Genomic DNA, 17,927 nt, shown 5'->3' with positions numbered 1-17,927 from the left:
TGGGATTCTTTCAATTATCTGGGACCTTCAAACTGTGTCACAACTCAGAGCAGTGGTTAGTAACTGATACAATCCTCAAATTAAATGGAGGAGGTAGTAACGCCTGTTGAGATTTCTAACACATTTATGAACCTGCAGAGCATCTGTTCTTTATGCCCATGTAAACCATTTCTGAACACCCATGATACAAGACTGCTGATATCAACACAACAATAAAGCTTCCTCCTGGAGAACCCATCTGTGATGTAGTCACCAGTGCTTAATAAGCCACAAATTTACTTTCTAATTGTCATCAGGGAAAAAAAAAAGTAGATTTGGCACGATCTCCTAACAGCAGTTCTGATTACAACACGAGCATGTGTGCGACACACACAGAAGTGGAATGATCTTAAAGATTGTGGGCCACTGCAATGGCTAAAGCACCTGAAACTATTTTGCATATTTCAGATCCCAGTTTGCCAAAAGATGTGCAAGAAAGAGAAACATTTGTTTAATTAGATGGGTTCCAATTAGATGCTCAAATGCTTTTTTAATGGCTGTTTTTAATGTACGGCTGCTGTTACATTTGGGGTTTAATAGAGCATCAAGGCAAGTAAAATGAGTGTCACCGATGGTCATACTGTGCCAAGTGAACAGGGGTAGGAGCAAATTATGCAGAGCAGATGTATGTTACCTGAGCCAGGGTAGGAAAGCTTTAAATAACATATATCATTTCCTAATGCATAATCTATGTCAGTTTTATGTATCAGTTATTAATTACATGCTAATTTTGCCATACAGCAATAGGAGGGTGCTCAAATAATGCTTTCTTTGCTTTATTTTTAATGCAACTGCAGTGTTATATACTGCAAACTAAGTGTTTTCTGTCGAATTCTGCTTATATCAAATTATATTCTGTAGTTGATGCAGTTTGGAAGACACACTATAATTAATATTTAAATTTCTTTGCCCTTCAAGTCATTCCCCAAGATAGCAAAAAAAAGCATATGATAAAAATATTTTTGCCTAACTAATCAATGATTGCAAATATAGTAACTTCAATAATTATGACAAGACCAGAATCCAAAAAATCAAAATGTTCAAGAGTATATTTAGTAATCTAATCATAAGGAACTTTGTTAAAATGCAACTCTTCTAATGGAAATTATTGAACTGTTATAAGAAATTCAGATCACTTTTGCAAGAAACAAATTTATGCTACTGGAACACCTAACAGAATGATCTTATAACCTTCAACAACCCTTAACATTTGTTCCATTGAACTTGAAGTGGAAGATTATACTTTGCAAGTAACATGAAGAGCACGGGCACTCACCCTCCAAGGGATCTCTAGTAAGGCCCAGTTGGCTGATGATATAGCGGGGAATATCTGATTTAATGCCTTGTCCTTCTTTAGCATGTCCTTCTGCTGCCTCCAACAAATGATAGAACTCTTCTGGATCAAATTCCTGAAATTAAAAATGTATCTTGTTCAACTCTACTTACTCTTAATGTTGCAAATTTACCCATTATTGGGAACAGATCCTGAAAATGAGATTGAGGTTTAAGAGACAATTAGCAAGTATATTAAATCATAAAGTCATAATATCTTTCTTATGAATAAATTTTCAACTGATACATGGCTAGCCATTGAAGTGCTAAAACCTGCTCTCAAAAAAGAAAGTTTTCCACTCTGAATTGCTTTTAAATATGTTACATGGTTATAATTTACTTGAATTTTGTTAACAGTTTCACTTTGTCTTTTGTCACTGTGTCCATTGTCCAAAAATGTACAAGTTTTTCTGAAAGAGAACTTACAAGGCATTCCAGTAATCGAGCTGGACGAGCAATGATGATCAGTAATTTCCTGACCAACTGATCAATGACGGCTAATTCATTGCTTTCAGAACGTTTGTGAGCCTAGATGATGGGAAAACAAAATATGTGCACAAAGTTCTATTAATCTATGTAAACAAAACAGGTTAAAAATTCAAATAAGCACACAAAACATCTTCAGTGTTTAATCAATTCATTAAAAACAAATGCAATTTTCCTTGTATTAGGGCTTAATTTCAAATCATTCCACTGCACACATCATTAAAGATTTGAAGCTCATAAATACGACTAGTATTATATCTGAACATTATTTAAAGCAGTGTCCAGCAGACGGAGCTGACAACATGGTGGTGTAAGATAGTTACATGATACGTCTCCTCGCTCTTCTATTCAGAGACAGAACAAGCAGCAATTAAAGCACAAGATGAAATCCCTATTTCAGTATAAAAGATACTGTGACAGCCAGACGACTAACAGTTCATAATTATTTTAAGAATATGGGCAGCTGCCTCATCTTAATGTCTACTGAGCTTGTTTTAATGTCAAGCAGTCCTACAACAAAATTGCAGTTCAGATTTATAATTTGTCAGTAATTATTGTTGCATCTTTTATGTTGGCTACAAAAACTTTTAAGGCACTACTGATGACACAACAGAAATAAAAGAGCAATGGTTAGAGGCACCAATGTGACAAAAAAATCTATTTTCACTTCAATTGTACCTTATAACACAAAATCAAAAAAAAATGAGTGGTCAACCTGTCAATTAAAGATTTCAAGCTCCTGATGTAATATCTGGCAAACCTTTCATAGAAAAGATTTTAAGATGTCCCAACCATGTTACAAAGTATAATTTAATATTTTTGTTGGTTATTTTCTGCTCATAAACACTTTTGATAGCTAAAATGCACTTTTAAGAATGGAATAGCTAAAAACCAGTAGGTACATGGCTCTGCATTTCATCTTTCAAAGCAAAACTACTCAACTGCAACAATGAATTGCCTTGACATAACGATCCTCACTTTCAAGCATCCTCTTCATCTGTCAAAGTAGAGCAAACTTTTAAATTATTCAATCAAAATCCCTGGAGACTCTCTTTCATTTGCTGATCTCTGCACATCAGTCTTAGGGTGAGGTTTCTTTACATCACTTGGGCAACTCAGTTCAAATGTACAAATTTGGTTCTCCTTACATTATTTCACCAACGTAACTTTTATCCCAGTGTACCAGAAGTTATGGCAGGTTTTCCCCCAGCCTTGAATCTTAGTCTTTAAGAAATAGAATCCCTACAATGACTTTATGCATCAGAACATCATACAGTGTCTGTGTTCAAGAGGGGTTGTTCACTACTCATATATAGGCAATAGTAGGCATTGAAACCAGACACTATTGAAATCAGAGACCAAACACCGTCCACAACAAAAAGCTCCAGCTTTTAAAACTATGTCCTTGTAGCTTACCCCTTGGAGCAGGCTTTTCCTCTTTCTCTATTACTCTGTTTTTTACCCTCAAAAGGTGAGACAGTAAAATTTGCAGCATTACTTTTGTGAACATCTGCTTATGAGAAAGTGGTGGCAGTTTTCTGCTGGTGTGGATTGAAGTGCCCTCATGGCATTGGTTCGGATGGACTGAATTCAGCAGTAGATCCGATGAACCACATCTCGAAGCTTGGATGTTGTGTCAATTGCCCAATCAACTGATTGGCCAGTGGAAAATGCGACAAGCTCTTCCAGGATATCCAACAAACTTGGTCAAGCATTAAAAAGGTTCTAAATAAATGCAATTTCTGGTTAATTAGGCCTCATCTAAGGGTCTTTTAAACGGATAGTATACTGTTTAAAAACCCAAATGTGATGTTCAACTCTCCTTGGAGGATTCAAAAGTACCAAACTTGTTTCTTTAAATTCATGCCTACATGCTTAAAAGGTCTGAATAATTTAAAAAAAACAAAATCATTTCATTCTGCACACACTGATAAACGTTTGCAGCTTCTAAATTCAAATGACTTTTGAGACAAAACGTTTGAACTTTAAGACAAAATTTCTGATAAAAGATTTTTGAATTAAGAGTTTCCACATTTGAATCCAGACAGAATATTTCTCTGGGATGAAAAATTTGCTTCTCTCTTTAATTCCCTACAGTTCTCTGTTCTCTGGAGCTCAATTAGTTATTCTCTGTCATTACCCAACACACTATTTGGTTGTTAATTTACTTGGAATGCATTAAATGAACATAATAGACGAATACAGATTGGGCAGGTTTCTGCTGGGAAGGCTTTGTAAAAAGTTATACAACAAATAATCAAAATAATTAGCATTTTTATTTGCTGCTACTAAGATAGTGAAAAATAATTTAAAAAAGGCTAGAATAAAAAACCCAGAAGCTTTCTTTTAAAAATATCAGCAAACACATTAAAAAGCTGTCCAGTAAAATAAAATCAAATTGTCAAAATGACTGGAAACTATTCCACTTTCATTAAAAAAAAGGACTTCACATTTATATATTCTCTTCACAATCTCAGGCTAAATCAAAACATGGTATCACTAATGAAGTAGTGTTTAACTGCAGTAGCCATATGTGCACAGTAAGATCAGAATCAGATTTATTATCACTAACATATGACGTGAAATTTGTTGTTTGTTGTTCCTGAAGATCCCAAGACAACAATGAGCACAATAATAATGAGATATTCTGTTTCAGTGATATTGGTTGTGGGATAAATATCAGGAAAACTTCTCAACTCCTTCAACTGTGTTACCTCCTACATCCACTTGAGGGGGTAGACAGAGCCTGAAGATCGACACTTCTGACCGCATCATTCCCTATAAAGTGTGAGCCTTGACAACATGCTCAAAGCATCTAGAACGGGGCTTGAACCCATGACTTAATTGCCTCAAAGCAGCTGCCATTGAGCCAAGGCTGTCACTTAAAATTGTTTTAATTTACCCTCCCTTTTCAAGACAGCAGTAGCTATTCAACATAGTATATAAAAAATTATGGTTGAGAAATAAGCCATTCAGCTCACCAAGACTATCTTAGCTGGAAAAGATCTGCTCAGATTAATTCCACTCCAACTCTCTATCCAGAGTCTACAGGTCATGGCATGAATGTTCATTTAACCTTTCATCATTGTTTCAGGGGCAGACCATTCTTAAATTTATCCACATCTCCACTCTACTTCTTCCACTAAAAATCCTAAATCTATGCCTGCTCATTATTGCTGAGGGGAATGATACTATTCCATTCCATGTTTATCCAATACTATTCCATTCACTTCCCACAGCCATCTCATCATTTTGCACGCTATCAAATCTCCATTCAACCCCCTCAACATCTACTAATGGTTTAGATCAGCAACAGTACAAGCTTCAAAATCATCAACAAAAAAAGCAAAGGGGAAGAAGATTTTCCCTCAACTTGCTGTCAGGATCTAGAGTCATAGAGAGATACAGCACAGAAACAAGCACATCAACCCACCAAGCCCACGCTGACCATCAAGCACCCATTGATCCTGCCTGATCCATTTTATTCTCCATATATTCCCATCAACTCCCCAGATTCCACCACTCACCTACACGTTAGAGGCAATTTATTTCGGCCAATTAACCTACCAACCAATCGAGAACCCCCTATATGAAAAGCTGCAGGAAGCAGATTCCATGAAAAATTTCAAAGCGAGTTGGATGGGTAGTGAACGAGGAATTTGCAAGATTGTACAGAAAGGGTAGGTTTGTGTGAATACACATGACCACTCTCTGAAAGAGCTTGCACAAGCTTGACAAACCAAATGGCCACTTCTAAGTTGCTGTTGCGAATTCAGCAAAGCCACAAACATTTCCCTTGCATTCTGTAACATATTAGGGGGTAATGGGGGGTGAAAAAATAGCTTCAAATTTAAATAAATTTGCACTTTCAGCCTCAACCTCATTCCCGTTTTGAGAAAGGAATTCTGTCTTTTGTGGCTATTACCATGGAATAGCCCCATGGAGACTGACGCCTTGCATTTAAGCTTTTACAAATAGCATAGAGTACAACATAACAATAAGGATTACTGCAGGCGTAGCTGTTTACCTTGCCTTTCTTTCCACTGTTGTACTTTCCTCAGCAGTTGATCAAAATAAAATTATACAATTCTTATTTACCAAGAAGTTTGAGAACTAAAAGGTTCATTTAAAAGAAACTGATTCCAGCAGGCATGGATTGCACAAATCAGTTTTCGAGGACATCAGAATTTCTGACACTATCCCTTTAAAGCTTGAGCTGCAAGATCAATGAGAATATTGCAAACTGCCTACTTTGGTGACAGTTTGTGTTACAGTGACACTCTACTTCTTACAGTTGTTATCTGTATGGTGCCTCAGGCTGCTGACAACAGTGAACAGTTTTCAGCAATGCTGTTTAATTTACACAAGTAGACTTGTATTTATCTCTGCTACTGTACATCTTGCCTATGGATGTGCAATGTCAAGCTAAAGCTGCCTTTTATACTGATCTCTGCCATAGATCCTGTAATGCCAAGCTCTAGGTTGCCATTAGCAACATGATCAATTGTCAAACTCAAATGTAAATTTCTGGAAATACTCAGCAGATTAGGGAGCATTTATGGAGAAACAGTTAATGGATTGCCTCAACAACCTTTCACCACAAATCGATTCATTGGCCTGAAGCATTAAATCTGTTTTTACTCTCTCCATAGCTGCTGCCTGACCCAATATTTGCATATCTATATTTGCTTGTAATTTCTAGCATTTGCAGTACTTTAACTCTAAGATCATTTATCAGACCTTTTAAGGCCTGAAGAACACTTCTGATACCACCCTTGCTTCTAATCCTCAGGACCAATTTATTTACTGTTTTGGTGGAAGATTACATCGCACAAAATGACAAATATGAGTGTACTTTGCAAGACATTATGAGCTTGGTCCAATGGCTACCATATCATAGCTATGCAGGACATAAAGTGGATGACCTAGTGGCACAACTACAGATGAATAAATATGACATTGTGGCAATCACCGAGTCATGGCTTTATGATGGATGTGATTGGGAACTGAATGTCCAGGGGCACACAGTGTATAGGAAGGATAGGCAGGTAGGCAGATGGGGTGGTGTGGCCCTGATGGTTAGTAATGATATAAAATCAAAAGAAATGAAGGACATTGGGTCAGAAGAAGTGGAATCCTTATGGGTGGAGCTAAGAAATAGCAAGGGTAAAAGGACAATAATAGCAGTTATATATAGGCCCCCTAACAGCAGTCAGGATGTGGACTATAAGTTACAGTTAGGAATAGAATAAGCGTGTCAGAGAGACAACGTTAAGATAATTATGGGGGATTTTAACATGAAGGTGGATTGGGAAATCCAGCAAGGCAGTGGATCTCAGGAGAGAGAGTTTGTGGAATGTTTACGGGATGGCTTTTTGGAGCAACTTGTTGATGAGCCCGCCAGGGGATTGGCTGTTTTGGATTGGGTACTGTGTAACGAACCGGAGGAGATTAGGGAACTAAAGGTAAAGGAACCATTAGGAACTAGCGATCACAATATGATTGAGTTCAGTTTCAAATTTGAGAAGGAGAAGCTGATAGCTGGTGTATCGCTATTTCAGTGGAACAAAGGAAATTACAGTGGCATGAGAGAGGAGCTGGCCCAAACTGATTGGAACAGTAAGCTAGTTGGAGGGACGGCAGAGCAGAAATGGATAGAATTTCTACAAGAAATAAGGAAAATGCAGGATAGATATATTCTAAGAAAAAAAAGGTTTTGGATGGAAAAAAGGCACAAATGTGGATAACAAGAGAGGTGAAGGCTAAAATAAGAGCAAAAGGGAGGGCATACAAAGAAGAATTAGTGGGAAAACAGAAGACTGGGAAACTTTTAAAAACCTGCAGAAAGAAACTAAGGAGGTCATTAGGAAAGAAAAAATGAATTATGAAAGGAAGTTGGCAGATAACATTCAAAAGGATACTAAGAGTTTTTTTTAAATATATGAAGAGTAAGAGAGACATGGGTTGATATAGGACCAATTTATAACAGTGCGGGAGAGATTATAATGGATAATAAAGAGATGGCAGAGGAACTAAATGAGTATTTTGCATCGGTCTTCACTGTGGAGGACATCAGCAATATACCAGATAGTCAGGGGCCTCAAGGGATGGAACTGAGTTCAGTTAAGATTACTAGAGAGAAGATGCTAGGAAAGCTAAATTGACTAAAGACAGATAAGTCTCCCAGACCGGATGAGGTGCATCCCTGAGTTCTGAAGGAGGTGGCTTTAGAGATTGCAAAGACATTGGTGATAATTTTCCAGGAATCGATAGACTCCGGCATGGTTCCGGAGGACTGGAGGGTCGCAAATGTAGTTCCGCTGTATAAGAAAGGTGGGAGGCAGCATAAAGGAAATTACAGACCTATTAGTCTGACATTGTTGGTGGGAAAGTTATTGGAATCGATCCTCAAGGATGAGGTTATGGAACACCTAGAGGCGCAAGGCAAGATAGGTCCAAGCTAGCATGGTTTCATGAAGGGAAGATCCTGCCTGACCAACCTATTGGAGTTTTTTGAGGAAATCTCAGGTAGGGTGGATAAGGGAGAGGCTATGGATGTTGTATATTTAGACTTTCAAAAGGCCTTCGACAAGGTGCCACACAAGAGGCTGATTAATAAGATGAGAGGCCATGGAATTACAGGTAGGATAGTAGAATGGGTGGAGCGTTGGCTGGTTGGCAGAAAGCAAAGGGTGGGAATAAAAGGATCCTGTCTTGGTTGGCTACCGGTTACTAGTGGTGTTCCACAGGCGTTGGTGTTGGGGCTGCTTCTTTTTACCCTGTACATTAATGATTTGGACGATGAAGTAAATGGTTTTGTGGCTAAGTTTGCGGATGACACCAAGATAGGTGGAGGAGTAGAGAGTATTGAAGAAACAGGAAGGTTGCAGAGAGACCTAGATAGTTTAGGAAAATGGGCAAGGAAATAGCAGATGAGATTCAATGTTGAGAAATGTGCTGTTGTACACTTTGGAAACAGAAATAAACGGGCAGACTATTATCTAGAAGTGGAGAAAATTCAAAGTACAGAGGTACAAAGGGACTTAGGGGTACTCGTGCAGGATACCCTAAAGGTTAATCACCAGGTCGGATCGGCAGTGAGGAAAGCGAATGCTATGTTGGCATTCATTTCGAGAGGTATAGTGTATAAAAGTAGGGAAGTGTTGATGAGGCCTCATTTGGAATACTGTGTGCAGTTTTGGCCCCCATATCTTAGGAAGGATGTGCTGATGTTGGAGAGGGTTCAGAGGAGATTTACGAGGATGATTCCCGGAATGAAAGGGCTTACGTATGATGAGCGTTTGTCGGCTCTTGGACTGTACTCACTGGAGTACAGAAGAATGAGAGGGGACCTCATAGAAACACTTAGACTGTTGAAAGGACTGGACAGAGTAGATGTGGCTAAGCTGTTTCCCTTGGTGGGTTAGTCCAGGACCAGAGGGCATAATCTTAGAATTAGAGGGTACCAGTTTAAAACAGAGATGAGCAGAAATTTCTTTAGCCAGAGGGTAGTGAATTTATGGAATTCTTTGCCACGTTCAGCAGCGGAGGCCCGATCATTGGAAGCGTTTAAGGAGGAGATAGATAGGTATCTAATTAGTCAAGGTATCAAGGGATATGGGAATAAGGCCGGAAATTGGGGCTAGAAAGGAATAATTTTTTTTCTTGTGTCTTTTTTCTTTAACTCATGGAGCAGACTTGATGGGCCAGATGCCCTACGTCTGCTCCCTTGTCTTGTGATCGGCATGCAATAGCAAGTGCCAGAGTACAAATGGTCTGCCGTTCATGTGTAACTCAGTTATATGCAGAAGAGAAGTGGAGCCTATTTTCTTTCTAATTGCTCAAATTCCAAACAAAAACAGCTTTAGATTGAGAGGGAGTCACAAATCACAGTACATTGCTTGTTTAGCCCTAACACATTCAATAAAAATGCATTTATATATGCCAATTGACTGAACTTAGAGGATCTACTAAACTTTAGCAAGGGGGCAGACCAATTTTCTAAGGACACAGTGACATCAGAAGGTGACTAGGTTTCCAAGTCATTTCATTAGACATTACAATCTAAATACACTTCTAACATGGAAGATGCCTAACAACAATGGGTTGAAATGGGAGCAGGTTGATATTCAAGATGTGTTGGAAAGATTGCCTTTACTTAGAATGCATATTGTCTGGACTGGATGACTTACTTCCCAAGTTGCTAACGGAATTGGGTGGGGGGGGGGGGGGGGGGGGGGGAGTGGATCCCCGAACAGCTTTTCATAATCTTTCACTCCTCCCTAAATACAGAGAAAATGCCACATGATTGGAGAGGGACAAAAGTCAAGCTAAAATGAACCAAAAATGGACAAAAAAAATGTTATGATACACTGACAAATCTTTAAGAAATATTGCATGGAAATAATGGGGTGAATGGCCTCCTTGTTTTCTATGTTTTAGGTATAGGTTAGATACACTCCCACAAAAGGGAACAGCAGCAGAACCAAAGTCATAGACGATGAGGGAGTTAGAGAATTAGATAAAAGAAAAAGACAGAAACCTGATGCACGTCAGGTGAGTTCTCCAAAGAGAATCAGGCTACAAAATAGTTTGTGAGGAGAAGAGAAGAGGAAGTTAAGACTCAGAAGGAGAAAATACAAGAACTTAATGGCAATTCACATAAACAGATATCTAAAAATCTTTTACTGGCATGTAAACGATAGCTGGGGAGTGAGAGGTGGACTGAGGACTATTAGGGGCAAGGTGCTGATATAAACTTAGAGGTTCAGGGCAACTTAATGAGTAATTTATAATGATGTTTCCCAAGGAAGAGAGCACTGACAAAATATTGGTGGAAGCTGATAAAGTGTAAGTAATGGACGAAATCAAAATGTAGGCAAGATGTGTTGGAAAGTCTAGCAATGCTTAGAGTGGATGCTGCTGGCTTGGGTGGCTTCTATCCCAGGTTGCTAAGTGGGGGCTGACATACCAGAAGAACTGGTCATGAACCTTCCAATCTTCCCTAAATAATCTAGAGGTGCTACAGGACTGGAAAGTAGCAAATGTGACATCCTTGTTTAAGAAATAGTGCAAGGACATTCCCAGTAACTATTGGCCAGTCAATTTAATATCAGTGGTAGAAAAGGTATGATAAACAATATTCAGGGAAAATAATTAACAGGCACTTGGAGGGGTTTCAGCTAATTAAGAGAAGCTGGCATAGATTTGGAAAATCATCTTTGATTAACCTAACAACATTTTTTAATAAAGTAATAAGTTGATGAAAGAAATGCAGTGGATGTTTTCTATATGCATTTTAAGAGAGCATGTTAGAAAGCACCAAGGAAGTACCATGTAAAAAGTTGTTTAACAAAACTAGAGAGTTGGTGTTGGCTTGAACAAGGTAAAGGATACTCTTCCTAGTTCTGCTCACCAATAAGGATACGAAGGTCCTTGACAGATTGCAGAGGAAAGTACTAGAAAGGTTCCAGGGATGAGGTATTTTAGCTACAAGATTAGATTGGAGAAACTAGGACCATTCTCCTTGAAGTGCAAAATGCAATCCGAGCTGGAAAGGCAACTTTGCAGAGGTCATTTAAAGACAGAATTGTGATGCCTGTTCCCAGGGATATAATGTACCAACAATTATGATCTTGGCTTGTGCATGATTGATGCAACTTAGGTACTGAACAAGAGGATATTTAACTGGAAGGCTGTGGCTTCTGTGAATAAGGAAACTGGTGCGGGTATAACAAAAATGTATTAATTTGAGTGACACATTCACAATACATACGTAACTGACCAGTTTTTTTTTAAAAAAGAAACTTCTTTCAATAATGAAAATTTTGAAAAATAATTGTATTTCATTCTCTGTCCATTACTATTCAACATTGTATTGGAATTTGCATTGTGCCATAAAATTTTCATCATGGCATGGCTTTATCAATATTTACATCCTATAGTCATGACATTTTCTACAGTACAAATCATACTGCCCAGGATGTGGGCATTCAAGGCATCATGCCTATTCTGGCTCTTTCAAAGAGCTTTCCAATTAAAGCACATTCCCCATAATCCTGAGAAGTTTTCATTTACTAATAAGACATTATTGAATTTTTATTTTGTGATACTACCAAAAATGAGTTTCTGAAGATACAAAAACTATTGAAAATCAAGTTAATAAACACCTATTTCTGTACTATGTCTGTTTGATTGGAAAGAAACTCAACTTTTCCTTAGGTAAATGGAGTACTGGTTGACTTTGCAGATTAAATATTCTTTAATTTACAAGTCAATTACAAACAAAAAAAACACTATCCTGCTTAACCTGTTCACTTATTCAAAATGTATTTATCCTATGGTCTAGTTAATAGACCCACAATAATGCAAACCAACAGCAGTTACTTATTAAATAAAATTGAGCTTTCAAAAAGACTTTAACCAAAGTTAATTTTCATCTGCATTCCTGAGATAATTTAGGGCACAACTGATAGAGCATTGGTAATAAGTAGAAGGGCACAGGTAATAAATAGTAAGATATTGATATCAACAGGTAGGGCATTGGTAAGGGTTGGACACATTTAAACCTACTACTTCAATGCAAAAGTTCCCCAGGTATCAAAATCTAATTGCATGTTATTTTCATGTTTATGGCTTTGTTTTTTTTTGTTGTATTTCAAGCAGCTGAACAATGACTTCATAAGTCCAACTGAACAGAAAAATTGGCTTTCCACACAGAATCAAACGTGCTGTTACCCAACTGCCAAAAACAAAAATAAACTTGAAAATACCTACTTCCTGTAACAACTTCTCTAATTTTTCCTGCAATTCAAAAAAGTATCTTGAAGTGATGTGGCCCAGCCGGGACTTATCCAGGCAATCTCGTGCCAGCTCAATGATCTGATGATGAGCAAAGCTGAGGACTCCATCTGCCAGTGGAAGAACATTGTCAGGAGAATAGCTTGTGATAATATCCTGCAGCCTCTCTTCCATCTGGGCTGTGGCCTGAGGAACAAAACAACTTGGTTAATGTGTTAAGTATAAAATAAACCAAACAAGACCTTTAAAAAAAATTGCTAGCATATCAGATGCAGAATTTACAAGTACAGATTCTCAGTAATATTGACACCTGGAATACATTTCTGGCCTTCCCTTTTGAAAATGCATTGCTGATTACTTTATAATAATCATAGAGGCAATAAGATTAAAGAAATAAGCACTCAAGTAACCACTTTGATTATTCTGGAATGGGCTAGTTAAGCCTTGGAAATATGATTTACAGCCTATATTCTATGCTGAATTTACTGACAATAGTTTGCAGCATTCCACCACAGCAGCCTCTATAGATCATAAATGATGTACAATGATTCTTTCTATTGCAGCCTCATAATACAGCTCAACAAAATTTCCACAAGAAAATTGTGGAATAAAAACAAATAATCACGTGAATTTTAAAATCTGCATGGAAACTGCATTCAGCAACACTAGTGTTTCCATAGAACCATAGAACAATACAGCACAATACAGGCCCTTCGGCCACCATATTGTGCTGACCTTCAAACCACACCTAAGACTATCTAACCCCTTCCTCCCACATATCCCTCTTAAATTCCTCCATATGCTTATCTAACAATCTCTTGAACTTGACCAACGTATCGGCCTCCACCACCACCCCAGGCAGCGCAGTCCATGCACCAACCACTTTCTGGGTGAAAAACCTTCCTCTGACATCTCCCTTGAACTTCCCACCCATTACCTTAAAGCCATGCCCTCTTGTATTGAGCATTGGTGCCCTGGGGAAGAGGCACTGGCTGTCCACTCTATCTATTCCTCTTAACATTTTGTATACCTCTATCATGTCTCCCCTTATCCTCCTCCTCTCCAATGAGTAAAGCCCTAGCTCCTTTAGTCTCTCCTCATAATCCATACTCTCTAATCCAGGCAGCATCCTGATAAATCTCCTCTACACCCTCTCCAACGCCTCCACATCTTTCCTATAATGAGGCGACCAGAACTGGACACAGTACCCTAAGTGTGGTCCAGCCAGAGTTTTGTAAAGCTGCATCATTACTTTGCGGCTCTTAAACTCAATCCCACAATTTATGAAAGCTAACATCCCATAAGCTTTCTTAACTACCCTATCCACCTGTGAGGCAACTTTCAGTGATCTGTGGATATGAACCCCCAGATCCCTCTGCTCCTCCGCACTGCCCAGAATCCTGCCATTTACCTTGTCCTCCACCTTGGAGTTTGTCCTTCCAAAGTGTACCACCTCACACTTCTCGGGATTGAGCTTCATCTGCCACTTCTCAGCCCAGCTCTGCATCCTATCAATATCCCTCTGTAAGCTTCGACAGCCCTCCACACTATCCACAACACCACTGATCTTTGTGTCATCCGCAAACTTGCTAACCCACCCTTCCATCCCCTCATCTAAGTCATTAATAAATATCACAAAAAGTAGATGTCCCAGAACCGATCCCCGTGGGACACCACTAGTCACAGCCCTCCAATCCGAATGCACTCCCTCCACCACAACCCTCTGCTTTCTACAGGCAAGCTAATTCTGAATCCACACGGCCAAGCCTCCCTGGATCCCATACCCTCTGACCTTCTGAAGAAGCCTACCATGTGGAACCTTGTCAAACGCCTTACTAAAATCCCTGTAGACCATATCTACTGCATACCCTCATTAATCTTCCTGGTCACCTCCTCAAAGAACCCTATCAGGCTTGTGAGGCAAGATCTTCCCTTCACAAAGCCATGCTGGCTGTTCCTAATCAGTCCATGATTCTCTAAATGCTCATAGATCCTATCTCTTAGAATCCTTTCGAACAGCTTACCCACCACAGACGTAAGGCTCACTGGTCTGTAATTCCCTGGACTATCCCTACTACCTTTTTTTGAATAAGGGGACAACATTCGCCACCCTCCAATCCTCTGATACCATCCCCGTGGACAACGAGGACTCAAAGATCCTAACCAACAGTTCAGCAATCTCCTCCCTCACCTCACGAAGCAGCCTGGGGAATATTCCATCAGGCCCCGGGGATTTATCTGTCCTAATATTTTCTTACAACTCTAACACATCCTCTCTCTTGATATCTACATACTCTAGAACATTACCCTTACCATCACTGACCTCAGCATCATCAAGACCCCTCTCCTTGGTGAGTACTGAAGAGAAGTATTCATTGAGAACCTCACCCACTTCCGCAGCTTCCAGGCACATCTTCCCACCTTTGTCTTTAATCGGAGCTACCTTTACTCTAGCCATCCTTCTGCTCTTCACGTAAGAGGAAAAAAAACTTGGGATTCTCCTTAACCCTACTTGCCAAAGCCTTTTCATGTCCCCTCCTCGCTCTCCTCAGCCCCTTCTTAAGTTCCTTCCTTGCTACTCTATATTCCTCATGAGCCCTATCTGATCTTTGTTGCTTACACCTTATGTATGCTGCCTTCTTCTTCCTAACTAGTTGTTCCACCTCTCGTCACCCATGGTTCCTTCACCCTACCATTCCTTCTCTGCCTCACCAGGACAAATTTATCCCTAACATCCTGCAAGAGATCCCTGAACATCGACCACATCTCCACAGTACATTTCCCTTCAAAAATGTCATCCCAATTTACACCCGCAAGTTCTCGCCCTATAGCCTCATAATTCACCTTTCCCCAATTAAATATCTTCCCGTCCTCTTTGCTCCTATCCCTGCCCATGACAATGCTAAAGGTTATTGAGCAGTGGTCACTGTCCCCCAAATGCTCACCCACAGAGAGATCTGTCACCTGACCCAGTTCATTACCTAAAACTAGATCTAATATGGCATTCCCTCTGGTCGGCCCATCAACATACTGTGACAGGAATCCATCCTGGACACACTTAAACTCCGCCCCGTCTAAACCTTTGGGACTAAGCAGGTGCCTATCAATATTTGGGAAGTTGAAGTCTCCCACGATAATAACCCTGTTATTTTTGCATCTTTCCAAAATCTGCCTCCCAATCTGCTCCTCAGTATCCCTACTACTACCGGTGGGGGTGGGGGGGGGCGGGGGCTAGAGAATACTCCCAGTAGAGTAACTGCTCCTTTCTTGTTCCTAACTTCCACCTATATTGATTCTAGAGAGGATTCCTCTACATTATCCACCCTTTCTGCAGCTGTAATAGTGTCCCTGACCAGTATCGCCACCTCTCCTCCTCTTCTTCCCCCCCCCACCCCCCATCCCTTTTAAAACACTGAAATCCAGGAATATTCAATATCCATTCCTGCCCTGGTGTCAGCCATGTCTCTGTAACAGCCACAATATCGTAGTCCCATGTACTTATCCAAGCTCTCAGTTCATCTTCCTTTTTCCTGATGCTTCTTGCATTTAAGTAAATGCACTTTAGCCCATCCACCTTTCTACTTTTATAGCCCGCACTCTGCTTCTCCTTCCTCAAAGCCTCTCTACCTTTTAGGTCTGACTTTTCCCCATCCCCTTCTTCCTCTGACCTACTCCTCCAGTTCCCATCCCCCTCACAAACTAGTTTAAACCCTCCCGAACCACCCTAGCAAACCCGCCTGCAAGGATATTGGCCCCCCTCAGGTTCGGGTGTAACCCGTCCTCTCTGTACAGGTCCAACCTTCCCCAGAAGAGATCCCAATGATCCAAAAATCTAAAACCTTCCCTCCTGCACCAACTTCTCAGCCACGCATTTATTTGCCATCTCCTCCTATTCCTACCTTCACTATCGCGTGGCATTGGCAGCAATCCCGAGATTCCTACCCTTGAGGTCCTGTTCTTCAGCCTTCTGCCTAGCTCCCCAAACTCACTTTTCAGGACCTCATCCCTCTTCCTACCTATGTCGTTGGTACCAACATGAACCACGACTTCTGGCTGTTCTCAAGAATCCTGTGGACCCGATCAGTGACGTCCCGGACCCTGGCACCTGGGAGGCGACATACCATCCGGGATTCATGCTCACTGCCACAGAACCTCCTGTTTCCCTGACTATCGAGTCCCCTATCACTACTGCCTTCCTCTTCTCCTCCCTTCCCTTCTGAGCAGCAGGACTGGTCCCAGTGCCAGAGACCTGGCTACTGCTGCTTGATTCCTGCAAGTCATCCCCCTCAACAGCCTCCAAAGCAGAAAACCTGTTATTGAGGGGAACAGCCTCCGGTTTAAAAAAAAGACAACCAATAAATCGTGTAAAATCCAATTAGTTTGAAATTGATGGTTTAATTTGATCCTATGCATTGTTATGCTGAAATTACTAAAATTAAAGGAATAAGGTGGCTCAAAATTCGGGAAGGAGATATTTATAGTCAAGGTAGCCTTGATGAAATGAAACACAGAAAACATGGAACAACTAAAAGACACCCAATTGGACCTGCTCTTCCATTCACTCCATTCTCCTGCATGTCAACTTCATCTATTAAACAACCATTTTGCTATGAATGATGCAGTCTATTCTCTCTTTGCAATTCTGAAGAGCAAAAAACCTTACATTGCAAACCTTTAACTACAAAGTTTCTGCAGCCTGTTTTATATAGGACATTAGATGCTGCTACTTTGGGTTTTCATCAACTTAAATTTTTTTTAGCTAATCAAAACAACCCAGAAATGGAGAATTGATCTGAGAAAAATCTTTGACACATTTTTTACATCAAACCAAAATAGCAGCTGCAGAATAAATACACACAACAATTACCTTCGGAAATCGCTCTTTGTAGACATGGTTCATCATGATAATTTCATTATCAAAGCAGGCTGGAGAACGTCCAGGGCTGCAAATGAGACAAGCAACATTTTAGAGGCTTTGGGCACTTTATTCACTACAAGATTTAATAATTGTTCTCCTGGGATCTCACACAATAACTAACAAAACGGCTGGTATTTGTATCATTCTATTTCGCAGGTCTTACCCTTCCAGATCATAGAGGCAGTGACGCTGTAGTAGTTCAAAATCATAAAAAAACTGCACGCATTCTGAACCCAACAACAAATGAAGTAGAAATTGATTGTTTGAAGTTAATTGAACCAAATATTGGAAGTGAAATACAATGTACAGCTGCTACTATCTGGTCCCTGTGATCAAGGATGAATTTCCATTC

General features: G+C 39.9%; 1 protein-coding gene across 11 annotated transcripts in view; it reads right to left on the bottom strand.

Moving 5' to 3' along the window:
• The window catches only part of mast4 (microtubule associated serine/threonine kinase family member 4), a 340,297-nt gene that overhangs the window by 50,313 nt on the left and 272,057 nt on the right, over positions 1-17,927 (bottom strand). For all 11 annotated transcript variants that reach the window (XM_052019255.1, XM_052019257.1, XM_052019256.1 and 8 more), the window contains 4 exons: positions 17,525-17,600; positions 12,634-12,843; positions 1,798-1,899; positions 1,316-1,448 (listed from right to left, as the gene is read on the bottom strand). In XM_052019255.1, the coding sequence (XP_051875215.1) occupies positions 1,316-1,448; positions 1,798-1,899; positions 12,634-12,843; positions 17,525-17,600 (521 nt within the window). The remainder of the gene's footprint in view (positions 1-1,315; positions 1,449-1,797; positions 1,900-12,633; positions 12,844-17,524; positions 17,601-17,927) is intronic.

The sequence above is a fragment of the Pristis pectinata genome, chromosome 7 (genome assembly GCF_009764475.1).
Source record: "Pristis pectinata isolate sPriPec2 chromosome 7, sPriPec2.1.pri, whole genome shotgun sequence".
NCBI lineage: Eukaryota > Metazoa > Chordata > Chondrichthyes > Rhinopristiformes > Pristidae > Pristis > Pristis pectinata.
Note: the sequence above shows the minus strand (reverse complement) of the source record. Positions and strands in the feature narration are given on the sequence as shown.